At 40.5% G+C, this 23,254-nt stretch overlaps 2 protein-coding genes across 3 annotated transcripts in view; one reads left to right on the top strand and one right to left on the bottom strand.

The window, feature by feature from the left end:
* The first annotated feature begins 921 nt into the window (after nt 1–921).
* On the top strand, nt 922–16,741 carry sms (spermine synthase). The gene is made up of 11 exons (XM_061898466.1): nt 922–1,081; nt 4,349–4,469; nt 5,411–5,498; nt 5,587–5,651; nt 5,716–5,891; nt 5,965–6,121; nt 10,390–10,477; nt 10,630–10,744; nt 10,813–10,892; nt 11,438–11,553; nt 15,710–16,741. Exons 1-11 carry the CDS (start codon nt 1,036–1,038, stop codon nt 15,738–15,740), a joined length of 1,083 nt encoding a protein of 360 aa, XP_061754450.1. The 5' UTR covers nt 922–1,035; the 3' UTR covers nt 15,741–16,741.
* LOC133551592 (adhesion G-protein coupled receptor G6) overlaps nt 15,710–23,254 on the bottom strand; it is a 26,836-nt gene continuing 19,291 nt past the window's right edge. For both annotated transcript variants that reach the window (XM_061898464.1, XM_061898465.1), the window contains exons 18-28: nt 22,115–22,271; nt 21,351–21,515; nt 21,104–21,226; nt 20,929–20,974; nt 20,755–20,858; nt 20,408–20,532; nt 18,932–19,303; nt 18,576–18,859; nt 18,407–18,508; nt 17,126–17,260; nt 15,710–17,035 (exon numbers count right to left, since the gene is read on the bottom strand). In XM_061898464.1, the coding sequence (XP_061754448.1) occupies nt 16,947–17,035; nt 17,126–17,260; nt 18,407–18,508; nt 18,576–18,859; nt 18,932–19,303; nt 20,408–20,532; nt 20,755–20,858; nt 20,929–20,974; nt 21,104–21,226; nt 21,351–21,515; nt 22,115–22,271 (1,702 nt within the window). In that variant the 3' untranslated portion in view covers nt 15,710–16,946. The remainder of the gene's footprint in view (nt 17,036–17,125; nt 17,261–18,406; nt 18,509–18,575; nt 18,860–18,931; nt 19,304–20,407; nt 20,533–20,754; nt 20,859–20,928; nt 20,975–21,103; nt 21,227–21,350; nt 21,516–22,114; nt 22,272–23,254) is intronic.

Here is a 23,254-nt window from a genome sequence, read left to right as displayed (position 1 = left end):
ACGGACTAGAAAAAAAAAAAAAAGTTTAAAATTTTTTTTCGATGTTTTTAAACACATTTACTAGGATAATTCTGGGAAATCCCTTATGTTTCTATTGTTTTGCTAGTGTTTTAGTGAGTTAAATAGTACCTGATAGTCGGAGGGGTGTGTCCACGGGTGTCTTGACGCGCAGTGTCTCGGGGAAGTCGACGGCAGCTATGGACGGGGCAAGCTCAGCTTTTCTCCGGTAAGAAGCGACTTTTTAACCACAAATTTCTCACCGATACCTGCTGGTTGACATTCCGTCGTGTTTCATGTTCGCTTGACCGCATTCTGATCCATAGTAAATTTTCACCTCCAGGAATTTTAAACAAGGAATCCCCGTGTGTTTGTGTGGCTAAAGGCTAAAGCTTCCCGACTCCATCTTGCTACTTTGACTTCTCCAATATTAATTAAACAAATTGCAAAAGATTCAGCAACACAGTTCTCCAAAATACTGTGTAATTATGCCGTTAAAGCAGACGACTTTTAGCTGTGTGTGTGCGTAGCGCTCATAATTCCTTAAAACGTCTTGCGCACACGTCATCATTACACAACGTTTTCAAGACGAAACTCCCGGGAAATTTAAAATTGCAATTTAGTAAACTAAAAAGGCCGCATTGGCATGTGTTGCAATGTTAATATTTCATCATTGATATATAAACTATCAGACTGCGTTGTGTGTAGTAGTGGGTTTCAGTTGGCCTTTAAGCAAAAGCTCTATCGACATGCACACAAAACGCGTTGTGTACAAACGGAGAGCGCCCGAGGAAGGGGAATTACTCTCTTGAGTCTCTTCGTCACCTCCCACTTCTTTGGTGTGGGTCTCACGTCGCTGGTTGGGCATACGGTAGGTGTAGCTGAGGAGCGGCAGCAGCAGGGCCCGCCCCTCCTCTCCCCCCTCCCTCCTCTCCCCTCCCCTCTGACCCCTCCCCTCCCCTCTCTCCCTGCTCTTAACACACGCACGTTCACACCGCGCCTGCCTGAGCCAGGAATGGATAACGGCTGCCTCCAAACATGGCACTGCGACATTATACCCTCGACTTCAGCCTCTCGTCGGCAGGTAAGAGGAGGCCGGCTAGCGGGCTCGGCGCAGTGAGCCAAACAGCTCACCTCACTGTGGTGAGCTCTATGCTCGCTTACGAGCTAGCTTGCTGGCTAGCTTCCCATAGACGTTAAACTGCTAATATGTCACTGCCCTTCAAGCGGTATTGTTGATTTCAATTAAACATCAGCGGTAAAAGCATACAAACTTGTTTTTAAAACTAAGTACTTAATGAAAATACACAGTAGACTATTTGAATAGCCTTTCAAAAATGCATGTTAGTTGTGTATGTATGCATTGAATATTGAATCTGTATGACATTGCCGCCGATAGCAGCGCTATCTAGCGGCCATTTTGATTGATTGATTGAAACTTTTAATTGACCACGAAAAGGTAACACCCGAATACGTTTTTCAACTTGTTTAAGTCGGGGTCCACGTTAATCAATTCATGGTTCAGCGCAGTGTCACCGGATGTGGTCAAATTCGTCACATCTTTTCACGGAAAATTGTCCCAAAATGTTCTTTTTTATTGTTGTCATTGACTCGATGGCGTTACAAGTAATATACATATACACTATTGTGCCAAAAGTATTTGGACACCTGTCTTGACTCAATTATGAACTTGAAGTGCCATCCCATTCCTAACCTATAGGGTTCAATATGATGTCGGTCCACCTTTTGCAGCAAATACAGCTTCAACTCTTCTGGAAAGGTTGTCCACAAGGTTGCGGGTGTGTTTATAGGAATTTTCGACCATTCATCCAAAAGCGCATTGGTGAGGTCACACACTGATGCTGGTTGAGAAATCCTGGCTCTCAGTTGCCGTTCTAATTCATCCCAAAGGTATTCTATCGGGTTCAGGTCAGGACTCTGACCAGTCAAATTCCTCCACAACAGCCTCTGTCAACCATGTCTTTATGGACCTTGCTTTGTGCACAGTCATGTTGGAAGAAGAAGGGGCCCGCTATCAACTGCTCCTACAAGGCTGGGAGAATGAAATTGTCCAAAATGTTTTGGTAACCTGGAGCATTCAAAGTTCCTTTCACTGGAATTAAGGGGCCAAACCCAACTCCTGAAAAACAACCCCACACCAAAATTCCTCCTAAACCAAATTTCACACTGCACAATGCAGTCCGACATGTACCGTTCTCCTGGCAACCTTCAAGCCCGGACTCGTCCATCAGATCGCCAGATGGAAAAGCGTGATTTATCACTCCAGAGAACGACGCTTTGCATTGGACTTGGTGATATATGGTTTGAGATGCATAATAATTGGAAGGTCACGTGAATGTTGGAGCTCTATAGCAACTGACTGGGCAGAAAGTCGGTGACCTCTTTGTACTATGTGCTTCAGCATCCCCTGACCCCTCTATCAGTTTTACGTGGCCTACCACTTCGTGGCTGAGTTGCTGTTGTTCCCAAACGCTTCCATTTTCTTATAATAAAGCCGACAGTTGAGTTTGGAATATTTTGGAGCGCCCCGCGACCCCAAAAGGGAATAAGCGGTAGAAAATGGATGGATGGAGGACCGAGGAAATTTCATGACTGTATTTTTTGCACAAGTGGCATCCTATGACAGTTCCACATTGGAAATCACTGAGCTCCTGAGATCGGCTCATTCTTTCACAAATATTTGTAGAAACAGTCTCCTTGTCTAAGTGCTTGGTTTTATACACCTGTGGCCTGGCCGAGTGATTAAGACACCTGATTCTGATCATTTTGATGGGTGGCCAAATACTTAAGGCAATATTGTGTATGTATCAAATAATGATGGAGTCACTCAAATTAGAGTAAAATGTTTGGTGGTAGTTTGCTACGGTGTTTCCTTCTAAATCCTAACAAACATAATTATGTACCTTTTTTGACAGAAGTATTGATTAAATGTTTGTAAAATTAGACTGCATCACTCTACTACTTTACTGCTTTCGTGTTTCATATTGTAATATAGGCTGAATATTAGCTTACAATAAACCTACCTAGTAAAAGTAGGGCTGGGAAATGGCTGAAAACTGTTTAAGCATATAAGTTTTTATATTGGTTGATAGCGATAATTATCAATGTTTTATTGACCTATGGAAATTATGGACCTGGAAAAAAATATATTGCATGTTAACATTTTTTTATTTCAAATGTAACATTCCTCTGATTATAATGACCTCCGCGAGCAAGGCAGAACGTAAAGGAAATGTCAACACAGCCATGGGAAACACTCAATCAACTAAACACAGTTCTAAAATCACAATAAACACTTAAAAATAGCCTCTTGAAATTAATGTGCAAAAATAAGGAATATGTGAGGAATGCTTAAAGTGGAACACAGTGGTGCAAAGTGTGAAAATGTAAACCTGTTTTGCAGGTTTACTTCCAGGAAGTTATGTGGTCTGTGTGACATTTAATTTGGTCTGTTTATTCTTTTTTAAGTATGGAAATTAATTACTGTTATGCAATAATTCTTTTTTAGATTCTGTTGGTCCAATTTTTTTCTATAAAGTAGCATATTTGTTATATTTTGTTTTTTATTTTATTCATAAAGTCCCTACCTGTTTTTTCCATACATCCGAATGGAGAACAGACAAGGGTTGAAAAGTGCGGCGAAGGACTGCGGTCCGTTTGGAAAAAATCCCCAAAACTGCAATACTGTTGATGGGACTTTTCCTGTTTTATTGACAATTGCTCCGTTCTATGCAGCACTCGTTTTTAGTTTCTCTTCTTGCTCCATGCAGAGAATCAACAGCGAGACCACAAGATGGCACACCCAAACTTGATAGTTGATACTTTTATGTGACTGGCTGTTTCCCGTGTCCCTCCCATTGCTCACTAATCATTCCTGTTTTGCTAGTTAACCAGACTGCAAGTGCCTTTGTTCATGCAACCAACCATGCCTCATTCTTTTCAGTTTCTTCTGCCCCAACATCCCCCCCCCCCCTTTTTTTTAAATGATTTAAGTGTTTATCGCAATATATATTGTCGTTTTATCGGCCCAGCCCCATGTAAAAGTATTCTTCTCTTACAGTTTCATTCCAAAATGTACAGTGGGTCTATTCCAGTTAACTTTGGGTGGCAGACAGGATACACCCTGTACTGCATGGTCACCATTTAATTACTGGACACAGACAAACAAGTATTTACAACTCACACGTTAACCATTTGCATTGCAGTTGTTGCACTGCAACGACTGGAATGCAAATAAAACTTGTGGTGCATGGTTCTTAGTTGTATTTGACGTATCATCTGGTCTTGTAAAATAAATAAATATTTCCAGCTGTGTTCATTTTGTTCCTAGTTGACTCTGCATCAACAGTCCCCAGCCTGCTGTCCATATTTCATGAGCAGGAAATGACAGAGATCGTACATGACACAGACGGGCGCGGATATCTCGCCACCTTTGTAGGAAAGAACGGCAGGTAAATATTTTAAGTAAGTGCTCATCTATTTAGAAATGAAGTTTTTTTTTTTTTTCTTAAAGGCGCTCAAGACCGTTACTTATAAAGTTCGGAATTGTTATGACGTCATAAACAAAAACCCTTCTTCCTCATGGACATGATACCGCCTCTAACTTGCTTCTTCAGAATAGCCAGTTATTGTCATTGCACATTAAGAATGACAAAATTAAGGAATACTATTTGCGGAGTAGTAAGATGTTGGGTCTCTCGACATAAGCTTGAATGGCCGAGATCGAACCAGTAACCCTCCAGTTACAAAACAGACACTCAATCCACTGAGCCATGCCGCTGAGCTAGCTCTTAGCCAGATGAGCCCAACCCCTTTGTAGAAAAGACTAAAAAAGTATTTATACAACTTTAAAATATTGCCTGGAGCTCTGTCACCTAGCCATCAGTTTGCTACTGCTGTAAGTTCTTTTTTCTTCATTGAATAAGCTAACGTACCATGATGTTGTTAAATATGACCGTATCTTTAGCACTGTACTGTAGCTTACATATGCTGTGCGTTCCTTCCTTAATACAAGGTTGTGTTATCTGATAGTTGGCATCCATTATGAAGGAGAAATGCAGAGTTAGTGTGTAGGAAAAAAAAAAGTACGTAATAGTGCTTCTTGGATAGAGGCGTGGACAAACAGCTCATTAGCATTAAATCTACAGACACACAAATATGTGTGTTCTTAGTAGGGCTTGCTAATACTAGTTTGTCTGAATTTCAGCATCAATGCTAGATTTTGCTTGTTGTCGGACCTCTTACTTAAAATAGTAACTAAAAAAAAGATATTATACTATAGGACGTTTTAAACAAGTGGAAATAATTGACTTTTGTGTTAGAAGGGATGCAAGGAGAATCCATTTAAAAAATCACTTTATTGATGTGTCCATTTGACTTCTTTATTCCGTAGGCTTGTTATTCTGCGGGTGCATGCCCACGGGTTGCTCACGATTGACCTGCAGTGTTACGATGGAGATAACATTGCTCAACTAGACAATGTAAGTGCCCTTTTTATATTTTATTTTAAGGGAGTTGTTTAAACTTTCCACCGTAATTTAATCTGTGGTGACTCTTTCATTAAATTAGCTTTTAAATACACTGGAGAAGAAACTTAAAGTCCTCTTGCATGGCAAAATTACACGCATAAAAAGGTAAGCAAACTTGTTAAAGTTCCTGACGCGACATGGAGGTTATACTTGATTGTGTTGTTTCCAGGCTACCGCCGCTCATCCGAGGAGCCAAAGTGGACAGGTACTGGCCCACCACTGACGGGAGACTGACTGAGTATGACATAGACCGCGTGTTATACGACGAAGAATCTGCTTACCAAAATATCCAAATATTGCACTCACAGCAGTTTGGGAACATGCTGGTCCTCAATGGAGATATCAGTAAGTGTGGAATAGAATGTTGACAAAGTCGAATGTAGCATACGTGGCCTTAAAATATAAACGTTTTGTGCAGACCTGGCCGACAGCGACCTGCCCTACACTGAAGCCATCATGGGCAGTGGCAAGGAGGACTATGCTGGCAAGGAAGTGCTGATTTTAGGAGGAGGAGATGGAGGCATCCTGGCTCAGGCTGTCAAACAAAAACCAAAGATGATCACCATGGTGGAGATATCCTTTAACCAATATGCTTGACGTTAATTTTTCTCATTTAATGCCAGCAATACAGACGCTATGTCTACTCTTCAGACTATCAGGTCTATATATTGCAACACATGGTGGTAACTTTTTTATTGTTATATTTTGTCTCGAGATTATAATACTTTCATTCATTCATTAATGCATTCATTTTCTGCCGTTTATCCCTCTCGGGGTCACGTGGTGGCTGGAGCCTATCCCAGCTGCACTTGGGCGGAAGGTGAGGTGCATCCTCGACAAGTCGCCACCTCATTGCAGGGCCAACACAGAGAATCAGACACGCCTTTGAAAGCCATGATCTAGTCTTTGCATCAGTTGGCTATTTGTTGGCACTGTTTGCTCCCCTTTCCCAGAACCGTATAGAGTTCAGACAACTGAACAACAGGCGCCATGTTGGGTAACAAGAATGTGTGGGGCTATGCACGGAAGCATGCTGTTTCTAATACGATAAAGAAATACCAGACGTTTTAACACAAAAAATTTTCTTCATGTATCACTACTGTATTTTTCGGACTATGTCAGTTTTTTTCATAGTTTGGCCGGTGCGACTTATACTCAGGAGCGACTTGTGTGATATTATTAACACATTACCGTAAAATATCAAATGATATTTAGCTCATTCACGTAAGAGACTAGACATATAAGATTTCATCGGATTTAGCAATTAGGAGTGACAGATTCTTTGGTAAACGTATAGCATGTTCTACAGTTCATAATAATAGCAGTGTGTTTAAAAAGGTGAGTAAACCTCAAAATTCTTCAAATAAATTGTATTTTAATGAACACAAGTGCACTGGGGACACCGCACATTCTATTTCAAAGCCATACAATTACAAAAAAGTAATTGAGTTTGATAATATTTTACAGAAAGTCAATAAATATAAAACAAAAAAATAGCAGTGCTGACATATTTATTTACAAAACTCAAATATTCTGTATAAAGTAAGAAAGGCTTGCATATTCAACTTTCTTGAGAATCCTTAACTAATATTTAGTTGCTTAACCACGGTTTCTGATAACTGCTTCACATCTGTGGCACATGAAGTCCACCAACTTCTGGTACCAGTCAACAGGTATTGCAGCCCAGGAAAATTGTACTGTTTCACAATTCCTCTGCATTTCTTGGCTTTGTCTCATGAACAGCATTTTTATGTCAGCCCACAAGTTTTCAACGGGATTAAGGTCCAGGGATTGTGCTGGCCACTCGATTACTTGAATTCTGCTTGTCTGAAACCATGATTTTGCTCGCTTGCTGGTGTGTTTGGGGTCATTGTCTTGTTGAAACACCCATTTCAAGGGTATTTCCTCTTCAGCATAGGGCAACATGACTTCTTCCAGTATTCTGATGTACTCAAACTGATCCACGATCCCTGGTATGCGATAAATAGGACCAACACCATAGTACAAGAAAAATCCTCATATCATGATGCTTGCACCACCATGCTTCACCGTCTGCACTCTCTACTGTGGCTTGAATTCAGTGTTTGCAGGACGTCTGACAAACTGTCTGTGGCTCTTAGACCCAAAAAGAACAATCTAACTCATTAATCCACAAAATATTACGCCATTTCTTTTTAGACCAGTCAACGTGTTCTTTGGCAAATTGTAACCGCTTGAGCACACGTTTTTTTTTTTAACAATGGGACTTTTCGGGGGCTTTCTTGCTGGTTGCTTGGCTTCACATAGACGCCGTCTGATTGTTACAGTACTCACAGGCCATCTTAGATCTTCTTTGATCTTCCTGGAGCTGATCATAGGCTGAGCCTTTACCATTCTGGTTATTCTCCGATCCATTCAAATAGTTGTTTTTCTTTTTCTTCCTCGCCTTTCTGGTTTTGGCTGCCATTTTAAAGCGTTTGATATCATTTTAGCTGAACTGCCTATAATTTTCTGCACTTCTTTATAGGTTTTCCCCTCCTTTTATTAATTTCTTAATTTAAAGAACGCTCTTCTTCTGTATAGTGTCTTGTACGACCCATGTTACTCTGTTTTTTAAAGACAAATGCATAGCCAGCATATGCAATGTCAGTTGCCCTCTGTTTTTTAAAGACAAATGCACAGCCAGCATATGCCGTGTCAGTTGCCTTGATCCTTAAATAAGGGCCACCTGTTTAACACCTTTTTTTTTCACATAATAAATGACCTTACTAATTGAAGTACGCACTGCTATTTTTTTGAACACGCCCCTTTCAGTAAATGATTCAGTTTCACAGAATCAGCAGCATGCATGTCATGCCTGTTGGGTCTGTTGGTTTTCTATACCTTTACTAAACATTCTAGAAACGTACTTGCAGTATAGAAGTTGAAATTCTAGCAAAAACAGTGATTTATCTTGCTAGTGATGTGGGACTGCTATTTTTTTTAACACAACTGTATATGTTATAGTTATTTGAATGACTCTTACCATAATATGTTACGTTAACATACCAGGCACCTTCTCAGTTGGTTATTTATGCGTCATTTAACGTACACTTATTCAGCCTGTTGTTGACTATTCTTTATTTATTTTAAATTGCCTTTCAAATGTCTATTCTTGGTGTTGGGTTTTATCAGATAAATTTCCCCCAAAAATATGACTTACATGTTTTTTTTACTTCTTTATTGTGCATTTTCGACAGGTGCGACTTACACTCCGAAAAATACAGTAGTTTATTCTTTATTTTCTTTTTTTAAAATTTTTTAAAAGCTGCCCCCCCCCGCCCCCCATTTAGTTTGAAACACCCAGAACTTAGTTTGAAACTGTTTTGAAACCCTAGAATGAAACTTCAATCAATGTTTATTGATATAGCCCTAAATCACAAGTGCCTCAAAGGACTGCACAAACCACGACATCATCGGTAGGGCCCACATAAAGGCAAGGAAAAACTTACCCCAGTGGGACGTCGACAATGATGACTATGAGAAACCTTTGAGAGGTCTACATATGTGGGCAACCCCTTTCCCTAGGGGACCGAAAGCAATGGATGTCGAGCGGATCTAACATGATATTGTGAAAGTCCAATCCATAGTGCATCTAACGTAACCGTGAGAATCAAGTCCAAAGTGGATCCAATATAGTAGCGAGAGTCCCATCCAAGGTGAAGCCAGCAGGAAACCACCCCAAGCGGAGGCGTATCAGCAGCGCAGAGATGTTCCCAACTCTAACAATCTAGTTTGAAACCCTAACATAAATCTTGTTTAAAACGCTAGTTTGAAAACCTTTACAATCTAGTTTGAAACCCTAGCATAAATATTGTTTGAAACTAGCGTTTCAAACAATATTGAGATTAAGGTTTCAAACTAACGATCAGTTTTGGAACCCTAGTTTGAAATTTTAACAATGTAGCTTTAGCAGTTAGCAGCGGCTGTTACTTGGCTCTGACAGCTTCGGTGTTGAATATTTTCACCAGATTGTGTTACCTCTGGTTAGTACATAGGAGGAGTTGCCGGAGATACGGTATGTTGTCTGTGTGCGACGGCGAATGTGACAGGATCCCTGTCTGCAATGCACGTTGGCAGCTCTGGACATGCGGCAGAATCTTCCCGCGAGATGGACCCTTCTTCAGCTCAAATTCAGTGAAATGCAGATAAATGGTGGGAATAACTATCAAACGCAGCATCAAAATATATTATATATCGGTATGGCGGTATTGTTTCAAAAACATAACTCTTTCTAAAATATACCAGTATAACTCATAACAGCAGTTCATCCTCCGTATATTCGGCTTCAAAAAGATAAGGTTGTGAATCCTAATTTTTCCCAAAAATAGTCATCTTTGCCATTTTTTACGAAGTCTGCCATTTAATTAGAACACAAACGCATTTTTTGCCGTATGTAAGAATACATATTTGTTGCCGGAAAACGGAAGTGAATTCTGTTTTGAGGTTCTGGTCTTGCATAAGTATTGTGAAAGATAGTAAGTTTTAAAAAAAAGTGCAGTTCCACTTTAACAGTCCAGTTTCAAAATAAAAAACTAGTTTTGAAACCCATGTTCAAAAATCCAAATTATTTAATTTTAAAAAATAACAATCTAGTTTGAAACCCTAACCCTAAGTTCTGTATGATATTTGATATTTTTTTTTTTTTTTTTTTTGGTAATGGATTACTCAGGAATCCGAGGTTCCACTGTGCATCTAGCTCACCAAAGATTTAGAAACACTAGCATGTACAAATTCAAATTTCTATTTACACTGGAATCATGTGATGTTTAACACTCTGTAAAGATTGATTGGCACTTGTGGTCCTTGACAAGCTTGAGCACATTGATCAGAAGGTGATTGACGGCTGCAAAACATACATGAGAAAGACGTGTGGCAATGTGCTGGACAACCTGAAGGGAGACTGTTACCAAGTGGGTCAAGTACTTAGGCCACAAACACACTTTGCTGAAAGGTGCTTTTAATAAAACATGCCACTCCTATGTATTTCAGTTAACAATCCTGATATCATACCCAAGTATTGACATTAGAATCAAGGTGTTCTAGAGTGTTTGTGGTCTTGCAGATTCTAGTAGAGGACTGTGTGCCTGTGCTGAAGAAGTACGTCCTGGAGGGAAGAACCTTTGACTACATCATTAACGACCTGACTGCAGTCCCAATATCTACAGAGCCAGAAGAAGGTGTGCACAAGCCTTTTTATCATTAATCTGGTTTGAAATCGGTCACATAATTGATGATGTTTTTCCAGACTCCATGTGGGAGTTCCTGCGTCTTATTTTGGATCTGTCAATAAAAGTCCTGCATCCAAAGGGGAAATATTTCACACAGGTAGGCATCTTTAAACTTTATTGTCCCTTTTACCACAGACTGCACATTCCACACTGCACTTAAAGGTGCAATTTGCAACGTTCAAACAAGTCACAGCATGTGTGCTGGTACATGAAAGTAACAATGAAACTTTACTTTATTGAAGCAGCGTTAGAAAAAAAAAATACCCTCAATATAACAACATAGTATCCATTTTTAAATCTTTTTTTGTTTTAAAGATCTCTCCACCACTCAAAAGCAACTCTAATTGCACTTTTTGTCTAGTTGTTTTTTGCTACATGATTTTCTATTGTATGCATTGATTAGTTTCACCTGCAATAGCATCCACCATTCTTTTTTTAAATTGCCATTGTTAGCTCGGGGTGAGAAGCTAGCTAGCTAAATTTGAGTTGTAGTTAGTCAAAAAGGCGATGTTGTGTCAAACGCTCATTTTTCCTTTTTGAACAACACTAATTGGATGCTTAGGCGCTATGATTGTTCACAATGTCGTGTCACTTTTAAAGCAGTCATATTATTAGTTGTGTTCCTCGTCTCTCCAACATCAGGGCAACAGTTCAAATATGACTGAGGCGCTGAGTCTGTACGAGGAGCAGCTGGGAAGACTCTCGTGTCCTGTGGACTTCTCCAAAAAAGTGGTTTGCGTTCCCTCCTACATGGAGCTGTATCCTTTCATGCTACAGGTTAAAATGGTGTTGTCAATTAGAAACTGCATAAGAAATGACTAAAACACTAGTTGGTATATTATAGCAATCCATAACAGTGTTGCAAGGTGTATGATAATTTGACCCCGAAGACCCCAAAAGGTCCAAGCGGTAGAAATGGATGGGTGGATATGCATTATTGGCAAACAAGACACACAAGTTGTTCATGTTGCGCATTGTTGCACAAAACTTTTACAACCAAGTGGGGTCACTGTTCTGCCGGTGGCAGGATTTTTTGACCTAAAGGCTGGACTATTGCTGGGATGTTTCTGACGTCATGTCCGGCTCACGTCTCGCCCAATGAATACTGGTGGTGGTCAAGCTAGTTCGGTTCTCAAAGGCACCATTTAATCTTTGTTGAAGAAAAAAAGCCCTCTGCTTGTGTTTTCGGCTGTATGAACTGTTCAAATCGCAAAAAGGATAAATGTTTCTTTCGAGTCTCTTGAGAAGTTATCAAAAATCTGTGCAAAAGATGAAAGAAAATGCAGCCATTTGGTAAAAAGATGAACAGTTACCTTGCTAAAAAACAGCGTTACTGGCTGCAATGAGCCTGTTTTGCACTGCACATTTGTTCAAAGCGGGTTTGCAGGCTTGAGACTGCCACTCCAAAAAAGGCCTACTGAACCCCACTACTACAGACCACGCAGTCTGATAGTTTATATATCAATGATGAAATCTTAATATTGCAACACTTGCCAATCCATCCATCCATTTTCTACCGCTTATTCCCTTTCGGGGTTGCGGGGGGCGCTGGCGCCTATCTCAGCTACAATCGGGCAGAAGGCAGGGTACACCCTGGACAAGTCGCCACCTCATTGCAGGGCCAACACAGATAGACAGACAACATTCACACTCACATTCACACACTAGGGCCAATTTAGTGTTGCCAATCAACCTATCCCCAGATGCATTTACCAAATTGCAATTTTAAAATTCGCGCGAAGTATCCTGTTGAAAACGTCGCGGTATGATGACGCGTGTGCGTGACGTCACGGATTGTAATGGACATTTTGATCCAGCACCGATCACAGGTATCAGCGGTCTGCTTTAATCGCATAATTATACAGTATTCTGGACATCTGTGTTGCTGAATCTTTTGCAATTTGTTCAATTAATAATGGAGACATCAAAGAAGAAAGATGTACGTGGGAAGCGGTGAATTGCGGCCACCGTTAGCAACACAAACACAGCCGGTGTTTCCTTGTTTACATTCGGCTCTTACTGTAGACATGAGCGGAGGGTTTGCGTCGTTCTTCCTGCAGCTGTGGAGTCTCTTGCCTCCTCCCACCGACCGTCGGATGCTTAGTTCGTAGAGGGAAAAAAAAAATTCTCAGCCCGGCTGCCTTGCCTCGTCGAGAAACGTGGCTTCCCTCGGAGACACTGGCGGTCACCACACCCGTGGCCACACCCCTCCGACTTTCAGGTACGACTATATAATCTCACTAAAACACCAGTAACACAATAAGAAGATAAGGGATTTTCCAGAATTATCCGAGTAAACGTGTCTAATAAAATCTGAATCGCTCCCACTGCCCCCGGAATTTTTTTTTTTTTTTTTTTCTAGTCCTTTACTGTCACTTTCCTCATCCACGAAAATTTCATCCTTGCTCAAATTAATGGGGAAATCGTCGCTTTCTCTGTCCGGATCGCTCTCGCTGCTGGTGGCCATGATTGTAAACAATGTGAGGATGTGAGGAGCTCCACAATCCGTGACGTCACGTGCACATCGTCTGCTACTTCCGGTACAGGCGAGGCTTTTTTATTAGCGACCAAAAGTTGCAAACTTTATCGTGGATGTTCTCTACTAAATCCTTTCAGCAAAAATAAGGCAATATCGCGAAATGATCAAGTATGACACAGAATGGACCTGCTATCCCTGTTTGAATAAAAAAAAATCTAATTTCAGTAGGCCTTTAAGTCATGCTCAATGTTGAGTTGAGATTAGAAATTAGGGTAGCTAACTACTTTCTGATGTTCAGCGTGGTTTGTCTTCTGCTTTCTGACTAGCGGTGGGTGAGCAGGACAATACGATTTGTTTATTACGTCGGCACAGAGATGGTGTTCCGATGTAAGACATTTATTCCTCTTTTTATAGTATGTTTACTTGTTGATGTCTGGGTTTTTAAATGAAATGACATATGTATTTGTATAAAAAAAGATTTAAAAAATAATTTATATAGTACCTGGTTAGTGCATGAGCCTCACAATACGAAGGTGCTGAGTAGTCCTGGGTTAAATCGTGATCTTTCTGTGTGGAGTTTGCATGTTCTCTCCATGGCTTCCCTCCAGATACTCCGGCTTCCTCCCACCTCCAAAAACATGCACCTGGGTAAAGGTTGATTGACAACACTAAATTGGCCCTAGTGTGTGAATGTTGTCTATCTGTGTTGGCCCTGTGATGAGGTGACGACCTTTCCAGGGTGTACACTGCCTTCGGTCCGAATTCAGCTGTGATAGGTTTGGTAGAAAATGAATGCATGGATAAAAACAATTGTTTAAAAAAACTTCTTGTCACCTGCGCCCCCCTGGTCATGCCTCCGTGTGCCCCACTTTGAGAACCACTGCTCTAGTCCAAGGGAGCAGAGGCGAAGAATGCATGAGTTTGCGGTGATCACATAGTTAATGGTTAGTTTGATGTACTTTTAATGTTGACTATTTCCCATTTCGGTATTATCCTGTTACTATTTGTATTTCTTAAAGATATGTTTGCTACGTGTGTTTTGTAAAGCACCAACTCGGCATGTTTAAAAATAATTAAAAAAAAGCAAATATAAGCGAAACCTAAGAGAGCTTTTACAAACAACAACAATCATGAATGAAGCTTTCTGCACAAAAACAATATTGACATCTATAGTTATGTTGATAAAGATGAGAATAACATACTACTCGTAAACGGCGTGTGCAACAGACATGGCAGACGCTAAGTTAAATCATGAAATGCAACCTAACCCATGCAAACGCGGGGCATGATTTATCCGGGAAAGTCTTAATACCAATGTCTTTGACCCAGCTACACACAAGTTGTCGACCTCCATGCTTTTCCAAGTTTCCATCATTTTGTCGGGTTGAATGGCGCCTGGAGCACAATAGTTCCATATTTCTAAGAACGTGACCGACGTATAATCCTTTAAATCGACAAATCTTTTTTGATAAAGTATAAGGATCTATTCCATTGCACAGTTAATTTTTTTTTTTTTTTTAGTATCATAGATTTAAGCCTCTTTTCTACTCAGATAGTTTGCGCGCTGCTTGCTGTACAACAGCCATCTTGGCTTCGTTTACCACCACTGCTTATCACTTCCCGGAAGAAGTCACATGTCGGAATACCAGCTATTGCAGCGGTGCAAATTAAATCCACATATTTAAAGTTCCAGGAATGCAATGCGGTCAGTATTTTATAAATGTATATTTGGCTTTCCTAATATAACAAGTAAAAATACAGTGGAATCTCGATTTATGAACTTAATTGACTCTTGAAGATTGTTCACAAATTACAAAGTTCGTATAGTGAAGCAGAGTTCCCCATTAGAAACCATGTAAACATTAATTACTGGTTCTAGCCTCAATCAAAGTCCCTATTTTAGTAAAATGGACGGCAGAGAGGGGAGAGACAGCGTGTGTGTTCCCTCTCCTCTCCAAGTTTAAGTCCACAGCAAATCATACCTTTCCAGGCTGGTTTGTTGGATCTTTTGAACCCATATTGAGTTAGCAAAATAGACCAAACTTGGTGAATGGTGGGAAAAGAAACACGCTGAAGCACTGAGAAGTGGCGACTGAGTAATGGACTTTGTAAACAGGATGTGACGTAGGGGGCTTCTTAATTATTTGCTTCAAAATGTCTGCGCCCTGTGTGTACTGTACTGCACAGGAAGTGATGTCATCAAAATGGCAACACCCCAAGGCTTTTAGCGTCACACAAAATGAAGGAATGAATGAAGCTTTCGTACACCAAGACATGATTCGCACACAGAGGCATATTTGCCGCGATCTACAGGTTCGTAAATCGAAAAGTTGGCAAATAGAGGGGTTTGTAAATGGAGGTTCCACGGGAGCTATCATGTGCTGATATTGTCCTTGAAAAAGTATTTATGCATCATCCTTAATTCTACATGTCAGCTGGGTTTTCTACACCGTGTGGAAGAAGTAAATTTTCTCACAGATTTTTTTTTTTTTTCCTTTTTTCTCCAGCTGCTGGAATGTGAATAGGCCTTTTTTTCAGTCACAGCCCTCAAGGTGTGTTCAGACTGAACATGACCTCAGAATAACTACTTTAAAGATAAAACATGACACAACTCTTTTGTATGATTATGGTCAGTCACCTTGACAAACAAAGTGGCAGTCTGTCAGCTCTGACCACATCTGGAGGAATACTTTTATTTTTCCCTCTCTTTGTCTGCCTTTGTTTCATTTGTGTTTGTAAAAGGCTGGTTATCATGATGGTGGTTGCACTTTTCATTTGTGAGCACATACACTGTTTGTGTGACGTTACTGATTCGAAGTTAGCGCAAAAATTGTGTAATTTCTCCTCACAACAGAATTCTTTGTTAGCTGTTTTTGCTGCAGATTTTCTGATTATATTGTTTTCCAGCTGTGCATTCAAATGTCCAAAAGATGTTTTAAAAGGGAAACGATTCCACCAGTTAATTCCCCCCTTGTGCTATTTTTATGTCATGTTTTATTATTAGTAACATCGGCTTTTCTCCTGATCATGCGTTCCACTCACGCATGTGAAGGACACTGAATGTAGCTCACGCAGCACGTTTACAAGCAACCCTGTGGGACTCGGTTACATGTACTGGTATTTATTCCCTTTAAGTTCCACAAAAATTATATTGTCCAACTTTTTTTTGTCTTTTTTTTTTTGTGACAATTAGTAATTAAATTGGTTTTGTGTAATGGATTTTTTTTGTGGGAGAGGGGAAGAAATGTTGGAAGAAATATAAAAGATAAACCTTTGCACGTTCTAAAGAAGCATCATAAAGACCAATTATGACATGAATGCCTCAAGGATTAAAAAGTAGCAACGATGGGAAATGCTTGCATTGGCTTTCTTGATGTAATTAAAGAACAGGAAGTCCATTTACTGCATGTGTTTATTTACATGGAATTGTATCCAAAGTACAAAATAAAACTTATTTGTATCATTCACCAGTCCAAAAAAGTCATTGTGTGTGTGTATGTGTGCGCAATAAAAAAAATACTGCAGTGTAAACACGCCACTTTGTTCACAATTGAGCAAAACAGATTTTATGAGTCTCCTCTTTTAGCCTTGCTGAAAGTTCAAAGTGATTTTGTGGTTACACAACATCAGTCATAAGACAGACAGTAAAGGAACAAACAGAACATTTCAATGTTAAGTCCTGGACTCCATGTTGAACTGGTCAAGGATGACAGTGCTGGGTTGTTCGTCATTGGTAATGATTGCGTCGTCGAACGGGCTTACTGTTACACAATACCACAGTTGTTACAGTAAGTAACGTTTACATTGCCACGAGGACCGTGGTGATACCTTGGCCACTTGATTTTACTCACCTACGCCTGGAGTCTGTTCCGGATTGTGACTGAGGAAAGCTGACGAGCTGTTGGACGGCGTGGAGGACGGCAGAGACGTGACTCTGGTCACAGACATCTTCTTTCCCGTCTTTTGTGTTGCCGTGCGACTCCATTCTTCAACATGTAAGTTAAGTGAGACACAATTAACCCATGTTGGTGGTGTAACTTCCAACTGGAATTTTATTTTTATTCCACCCTCAGGGGACATAAGACTGACTTTTTATTTTCGTATTTTTGGCCATCATTATTGTGTTCCTCCGTAGTACATTATTTTTATTTTTAATTTTTAAACAACAATGTTCAATTAATTAGCAGGTGTACGATACACCGGTAGACAATTGTTAAGACCTGTCTTTTCTTGTTTTGGTCTGTATTTTTCATATGTTTGGTGTTCTAGTTCCTGTCCAGTGCTCCTATTCTAGCTTTGACTTGCTGCGTGTGTGTGTGTGTGTGTGTGTGTGTGTGTGTGTGTGTGTGTGTGTGTGTGTGTGTGTGTGTGTGTGTGTGGCTTGTAGTGACCTAATTCCCTGCCCCTGAGCGCTGATTCCCTTACCTGCTCTTGATTAGCGGCCGATCAGTGGACTCACCTGTCCCTGATTGCTAATTAAGAGGGTTTGTGTGCCATCTTCACCTGCTTCTTGCTGCTGGAACATTTTTTCGTGTTGGTTTGATTTGCGTTTCTAATTGCTTTGCCATACTTCCCATTAATGGTTAGTGCTTTGTAGCTTAGGTTCTGCATAGCTGTCTCTATGCTTTCTGTGCACTTTCCTGCTGCACTCTCTTTGTTTATGAATATTTTTACCTGCATGCCAGGCGCCGTCCAAACATGTTGGGGTCACAACTACCCCTGCAATGCACAGACGTAACAATACCCCAAACATTTTTCTAGGACTTTTACTTTTTTGGCTCAAATTTCTCAATCAACTTCAGCCCTAAATAAAAATGACAAATGTGTAAAGTTTAGTAGTTTTTTTTTTACCCTTTGTAAGCCTTTTGATAAAATGATGTAATTTTTTTCAATTAGTATACATTTGCACACCATGAGTTACTTCATTTAAACATGTCTGATCACAAGGATTTTAAAATGTTCCAAAACGCTTACCAAAACTAAAATGTTGTTTCAGACTGCAGTTCGAGAAATGTGTTGCAATAGAAATGTATCCAGTTTGTATGCCCTTCAAAAACTCAAGGATTTTCATGTCCTGTTTGGCTTTGAAGATTATGAGTATCAAATGTCCCAAGACAATGTCAGACACGCACCCGAGTTCTCTGCCAGTCTCAATTTGCCACAACAGAGGTAAGTCCGCCATTGTCTCCTTACTGTGTCCTTCGCCGCACAGTGGAACACGAATATAAAGAACCCTGCAGCAAAGAAAGTTGACTTGGTTGTTGAGTAGAAAGCGTAGGATGCATCGAGTGTGGTGCTCACCTTGGAAGGAGTTACATATGGCAAAGAGGTACATGAAAGGCAGGTTGACAGGCCCCCACGCAAAAAATGCGAAGCCCCAAGTGAGGCCGAGCAGGAAGGTGATGCCCACCACGCTGCGTACGTCCTGGCCTGTGGTGCGGTGCTGGGAGTTGTGCGGGTTGTCTCGCTTCATGCGGCATAGCTGCACCAGCACCACGACCAGCATGGTGAAGTTGAAGAGGAAGATGACGCAATAGTAGGCCACCACCGCCACGTAGAAGGCGACGTCGTTTCTCAGCCAGCAGCTGCGGGAGACAAACACGTTTCCTTGGTAGAAGTCTGTACGAGATGTCACAAATTTTAGGCGCCATACTCACAAGTCGTCTGTTGTGCCGTCAGAAAACCTCCCGTAGGACACCTGGCCGTAATTGTCTCTGTCCACGGCAATGACCACGATGACCACGATCATGGGGACGCCCCAGCCCGCCACAGAGAACTTGAGCATGTAGCGAGAGATGTGGGTGTTGAAGACCTTGACGATGGCCAGGTACATGTGCACTGCCTCCAGGCCCATCCAGGTGAAGGCCACCAGCAGGAAGTAGTGAAGGAACCAAGCGGTGGAGATGCAGAGACCCAAGGTGTCCTTGTACAGAGCCAGCCAGGCGTCCACCAGGAAGACCAGGTTGAGCAGCAGGAGAGCCAGACACAGCTGGATCAGGATTTTGGAAGGGATGTCCTTGCGCAGTTTGCTGTGAAGTTGTTGGACAAAAAATGTCAGTGAACCTACTATAATGTGTAGTAAAGTCAAACTTCCATTTACGAACCACTTTTCGGACTGATGAACTTTTAATCTAAAATGGTAAATGGTCTGTGTTTATATATTTTACTCTAACTGGAACATTATGGGCTATTCATGTTGAATAGATAACACTTGTCTAGCACTTTTCTACCTTCAAGGTACTCAAAGCGCTTTGACACTATTTCCACATTCACCCATTCTCACACACTGCTGGCGGGAGCTGGAACCAGGACCCATCAGGAGCAAGGGTGAAGTGTCTTGCTCAAGGACACAACGGACTTGACTAGGTTGGTTTGGTGGAAGCTGGGGATCGAACCAGGTTTCTTCAGGTTACTGGCACGGCGACTCTCCCAACTGCGTCACTCCGTCCCCCATTGTACATCACATTCACACACTGATGGCGGAAGCCAAATATGCCTTTGTGTGACCACGGGGAACATGCTTTTTTTTGTATGACGAAGCGTTTGTAGCGCCTGGCTTCACTGAGACTGCAGTGTGAGACGAAGAAGGACCAGTGAGTTGGTTTCTTTAATGTTAAGGATACAATGTTATGCTGAGGTGTACTTATGACTATTTTATAGACAAAGTATACTATTTATAGTCATGATGAAATAATTGCGAAGCACTGATGTGTGTGGATTTTACCTTTTTATTATTGTAGCAATATGTTTGTTAAAATTAAGGATTTTTGTTATTTCTGATCGCTTGTGAGGGCACCAAAGGGATTTCTGTGCATGTGACGTGTTGGCAGAGTAGCGCATACAGAAAACTGCAGCTTCTTTTTCTTGTTTTGGCTTGTTAATGAATAGAAAGTTGATTCATCACACCCTCATGTTTGATATGCAGTGTTGTATAGAACTTGATATTGTCTTCACAGTGTACAAACTTTTACTAAATTATGGACTTGTGTCATATATACACTGTGTCTTATGGAGATATTGGTTTCAGTAAACAAACTTTTTGATTTACGAACCATGATCAAGAACCAATTAAGTTCGTAATCAAGGTTCCACTGTTGTAGTAGTAGTAGTAATAGTAGTGTGGTGTGTCATACCCAAAGGCCAAGTATGTGAGGAGCGTGAAGGACAGGAAAATGGCAGAGATTCCACAGCCAATGTATGTAATGAAGGTCAGGATGGTGGCCTGGACTCGATTGGTTAGAGGCTGTCTGGCCAGGTCCTGTACACATGTTTTGTATTTATACTATATTTACTTTGTATATACTAAACAGCCACAACAGTAGGTACAGGAGATTTAATACTGCAACTGCATCAAAAAAATATTAAAATGAACCACTAGAGGACAGTAATTTAAATACAATTTCAAAATCAAAAGATAAAAAAACCTACAAATGACAATAGTGGAGGATGTGAGCGTTCTTATTTTTGTTTAAATTCTTACCAGCAGGATTGCAAAGCTGGTGAGATGATTGCAGCCACAAACTGTCAAATTGTCTGTGCTGCTCTGGACACGACAGCCGTTTGTGTTCCAACCACCGGATTCTTCTGCCAATAGAGAACAATTTGTTGTTTCATGCTTCTCATGTTATGGTGAAATTTGAAGATGGACACTCACCATTTAATGCAAAGTCCCAGAAGACGCACAAAGCCACATAATTAGCCTGTAGTTTGGGGAGGCACAACATCTGGTGTTAAAAGGTTGTTTTATTGGGGTTATTATGAACCCAGTTTGCTAGAGGTCACAATCTATTTTGCAGCAGATGTTTATGGTTTTCAGAAAAAACACTCACAGGAATGGGCTCAGTGTTCCTCAGGCGAATCAGGACATCGTCCTGAAGGCCCGTTAGCGTAATGTTTGCCACACTGGCGCCCAGGATGCCGCTGATGAGTCGACGTGTCCCTAAAGATCTGTCCTGCGCGACCGGTGACATAAAACAATGACTTCAATGTGAAAGTAAATCAGCATGAATAAAGTTGATTTAAAATGGGAAGAAGTCGGTATGAAAATGACACTGAATAGAAAAGACGGCGCTACACCTGAAAAACGGTGCTTTTCTGGTAGAAGTTGAAGTGGACTCTGGAGACCAGCTGCTGTTCCTCGATGGTGAGATTTTGTGTCAGAGAGGGGGGCAGCGTGACGGAACCCTGAGGGATGGATGAGTCGTTCCTCACATTCCTTCTTCGTCTAAAATCACCTCGTACCTGAAACAGACAAATGCAACACACATAATAAAAAACATTATATCACCAGAGGTTGTGTCTTTTTCTTGCTTTACGACAGTGGTCACCAACCTTTTCTAGCCCAAGACCCCTGGTCTCAGCCAAAAACCATATATATATATATATATGTATATATATATATATATATATATATATATATATATAATACAGGCCAAAACTTTGGACGCACCTCTTTCAATGTGTTTCCTTTATTTATTTTTTTTGACTATTGACATTGTAGATTGTCACTGAAAGCATCAAAACTATGAATGAACACGTGGAGTTATGTAATTAACAAAAAAAGGTAAAATAACTGAAAACATGTTTTATATTGTAGTTTCCTCAAAACAGCCACCCTTGGCTCTGATTACTGCTTTGCACACTCTTAGCATTCTCTCGATGAGCTTCAAGCACACCTGTGAAATGAAAACCATTTCAGGTGACTACCTCGTGAAGCTTTTTCTGTCATTGAGCATGAAAGAATCCCTGGTCCAGTTAGGACTTGGCTACAACGTGCTGCCATTTTGCTCAAACGACAAGCAGGAGACAAGAAAGTGTTGCTAAGGTGGCAAGTGTCATACCTGTACATCGCTAGGGTCTGAGATGGAGAAGAAGACTTCCTGAAAGTTACTCCCATCCACTGGTTGGGCAGACAGAGCCAAATCAGGCGCCAGAAGAGTCTGGCTTTCACCTCCCAGGACCACCTTGAAGCCCACCGTTTCAACAATTCCAATAATTCTGGTGAAGATTTAAAATAAATAAAAAATCAGTCAACGTGTTTAGAAACTTACAGACTTAAACATCAAACTTAACGTCAACATTTTGCCCCAGGTTTTAACAGGATACTGTCTTGGTTATCATACAGCAAAACAAACTAAAATTGCAAGTGCCAGCATTTGGATAAAGAAGGTAAGAAACACTATTGAATTCAAGAAAAGACTTGAAGTACAAAGGTGGCATTAATGTGGCTCTGATTTTCCTTTCACAGGTAACTAACAAGTGATGGTAAAACCCTCATTTATTCATCCATCCATCCATTTCCTACCGCTTGTCCCATTATTTATATGAATTTGGCATGGTTTTCTGTAGCTGTAATTATTCTCTATTAAGTGTGTATTGTGGTCATATTTTGGGGTATATAAAACAAGTTTATTGGATTTAAATTATAATTGTAAAATTATTAAATAAAAAGTGTACGATTTGTTCCTTGTCAAACCTTTTGTAACGGATTACTGTTTGTGTTCACTCGATTAGTGGGGGTTATGCTTCAGACCCCTCTGTGGTAAGTACATTTCCGTAAAGTAATGGCACTATTTTATGATTTTTATGATTACATGCATTTCAGGTCTTTATAAGCCCTTCACACTGCTTTCACGCACACCTATAAACACTTCCTATGCTTTTAAAAATATTTTTACACTCTAAAACAGGTAATTTTAACATAAAAACTGAAATGGGTACTTAAATCTCAATGACCGAAGTAAGTGAACTGCAAAATTGCGAGGAACCAATAAGAATTAGTAATCAAGTTTGGTAACCTTTGATTATGCCAATACAGCTGTGCGACAGGTGCAAATAATAGGTTACAAAACTTGAACGCTAGAATTCCTGTCAGCATTATTATGTTGGTTAATGCAAAATTGTAGATTCAACTGGGATTTTATCAAAGTATTGTTGTAATGTTGTGTTTAAAGTGAATTCCAAGGAGAAGATGTGAAGGT

This window comes from Nerophis ophidion, linkage group LG04 (genome assembly GCF_033978795.1).
Source record: "Nerophis ophidion isolate RoL-2023_Sa linkage group LG04, RoL_Noph_v1.0, whole genome shotgun sequence".
Taxonomy (NCBI): domain Eukaryota; kingdom Metazoa; phylum Chordata; class Actinopteri; order Syngnathiformes; family Syngnathidae; genus Nerophis; species Nerophis ophidion.
Note: the sequence above shows the minus strand (reverse complement) of the source record. Positions and strands in the feature narration are given on the sequence as shown.

Excerpts from the sequence above, each read along its gene's own strand:
- sms (XM_061898466.1), top strand. The coding sequence starts at position 1,036 with ATGGCACTGCGACATTATACCCTCGACTTCAGCCTCTCGTCGGCAG. Across the intron at positions 4,470-5,410 it reads TTTGTAGGAAAGAACGGCAG|GCTTGTTATTCTGCGGGTGC; the intron begins GTAAATATTTTA and ends TTTATTCCGTAG. Across the intron at positions 10,893-11,437 it reads AGGGGAAATATTTCACACAG|GGCAACAGTTCAAATATGAC; the intron begins GTAGGCATCTTT and ends CTCCAACATCAG.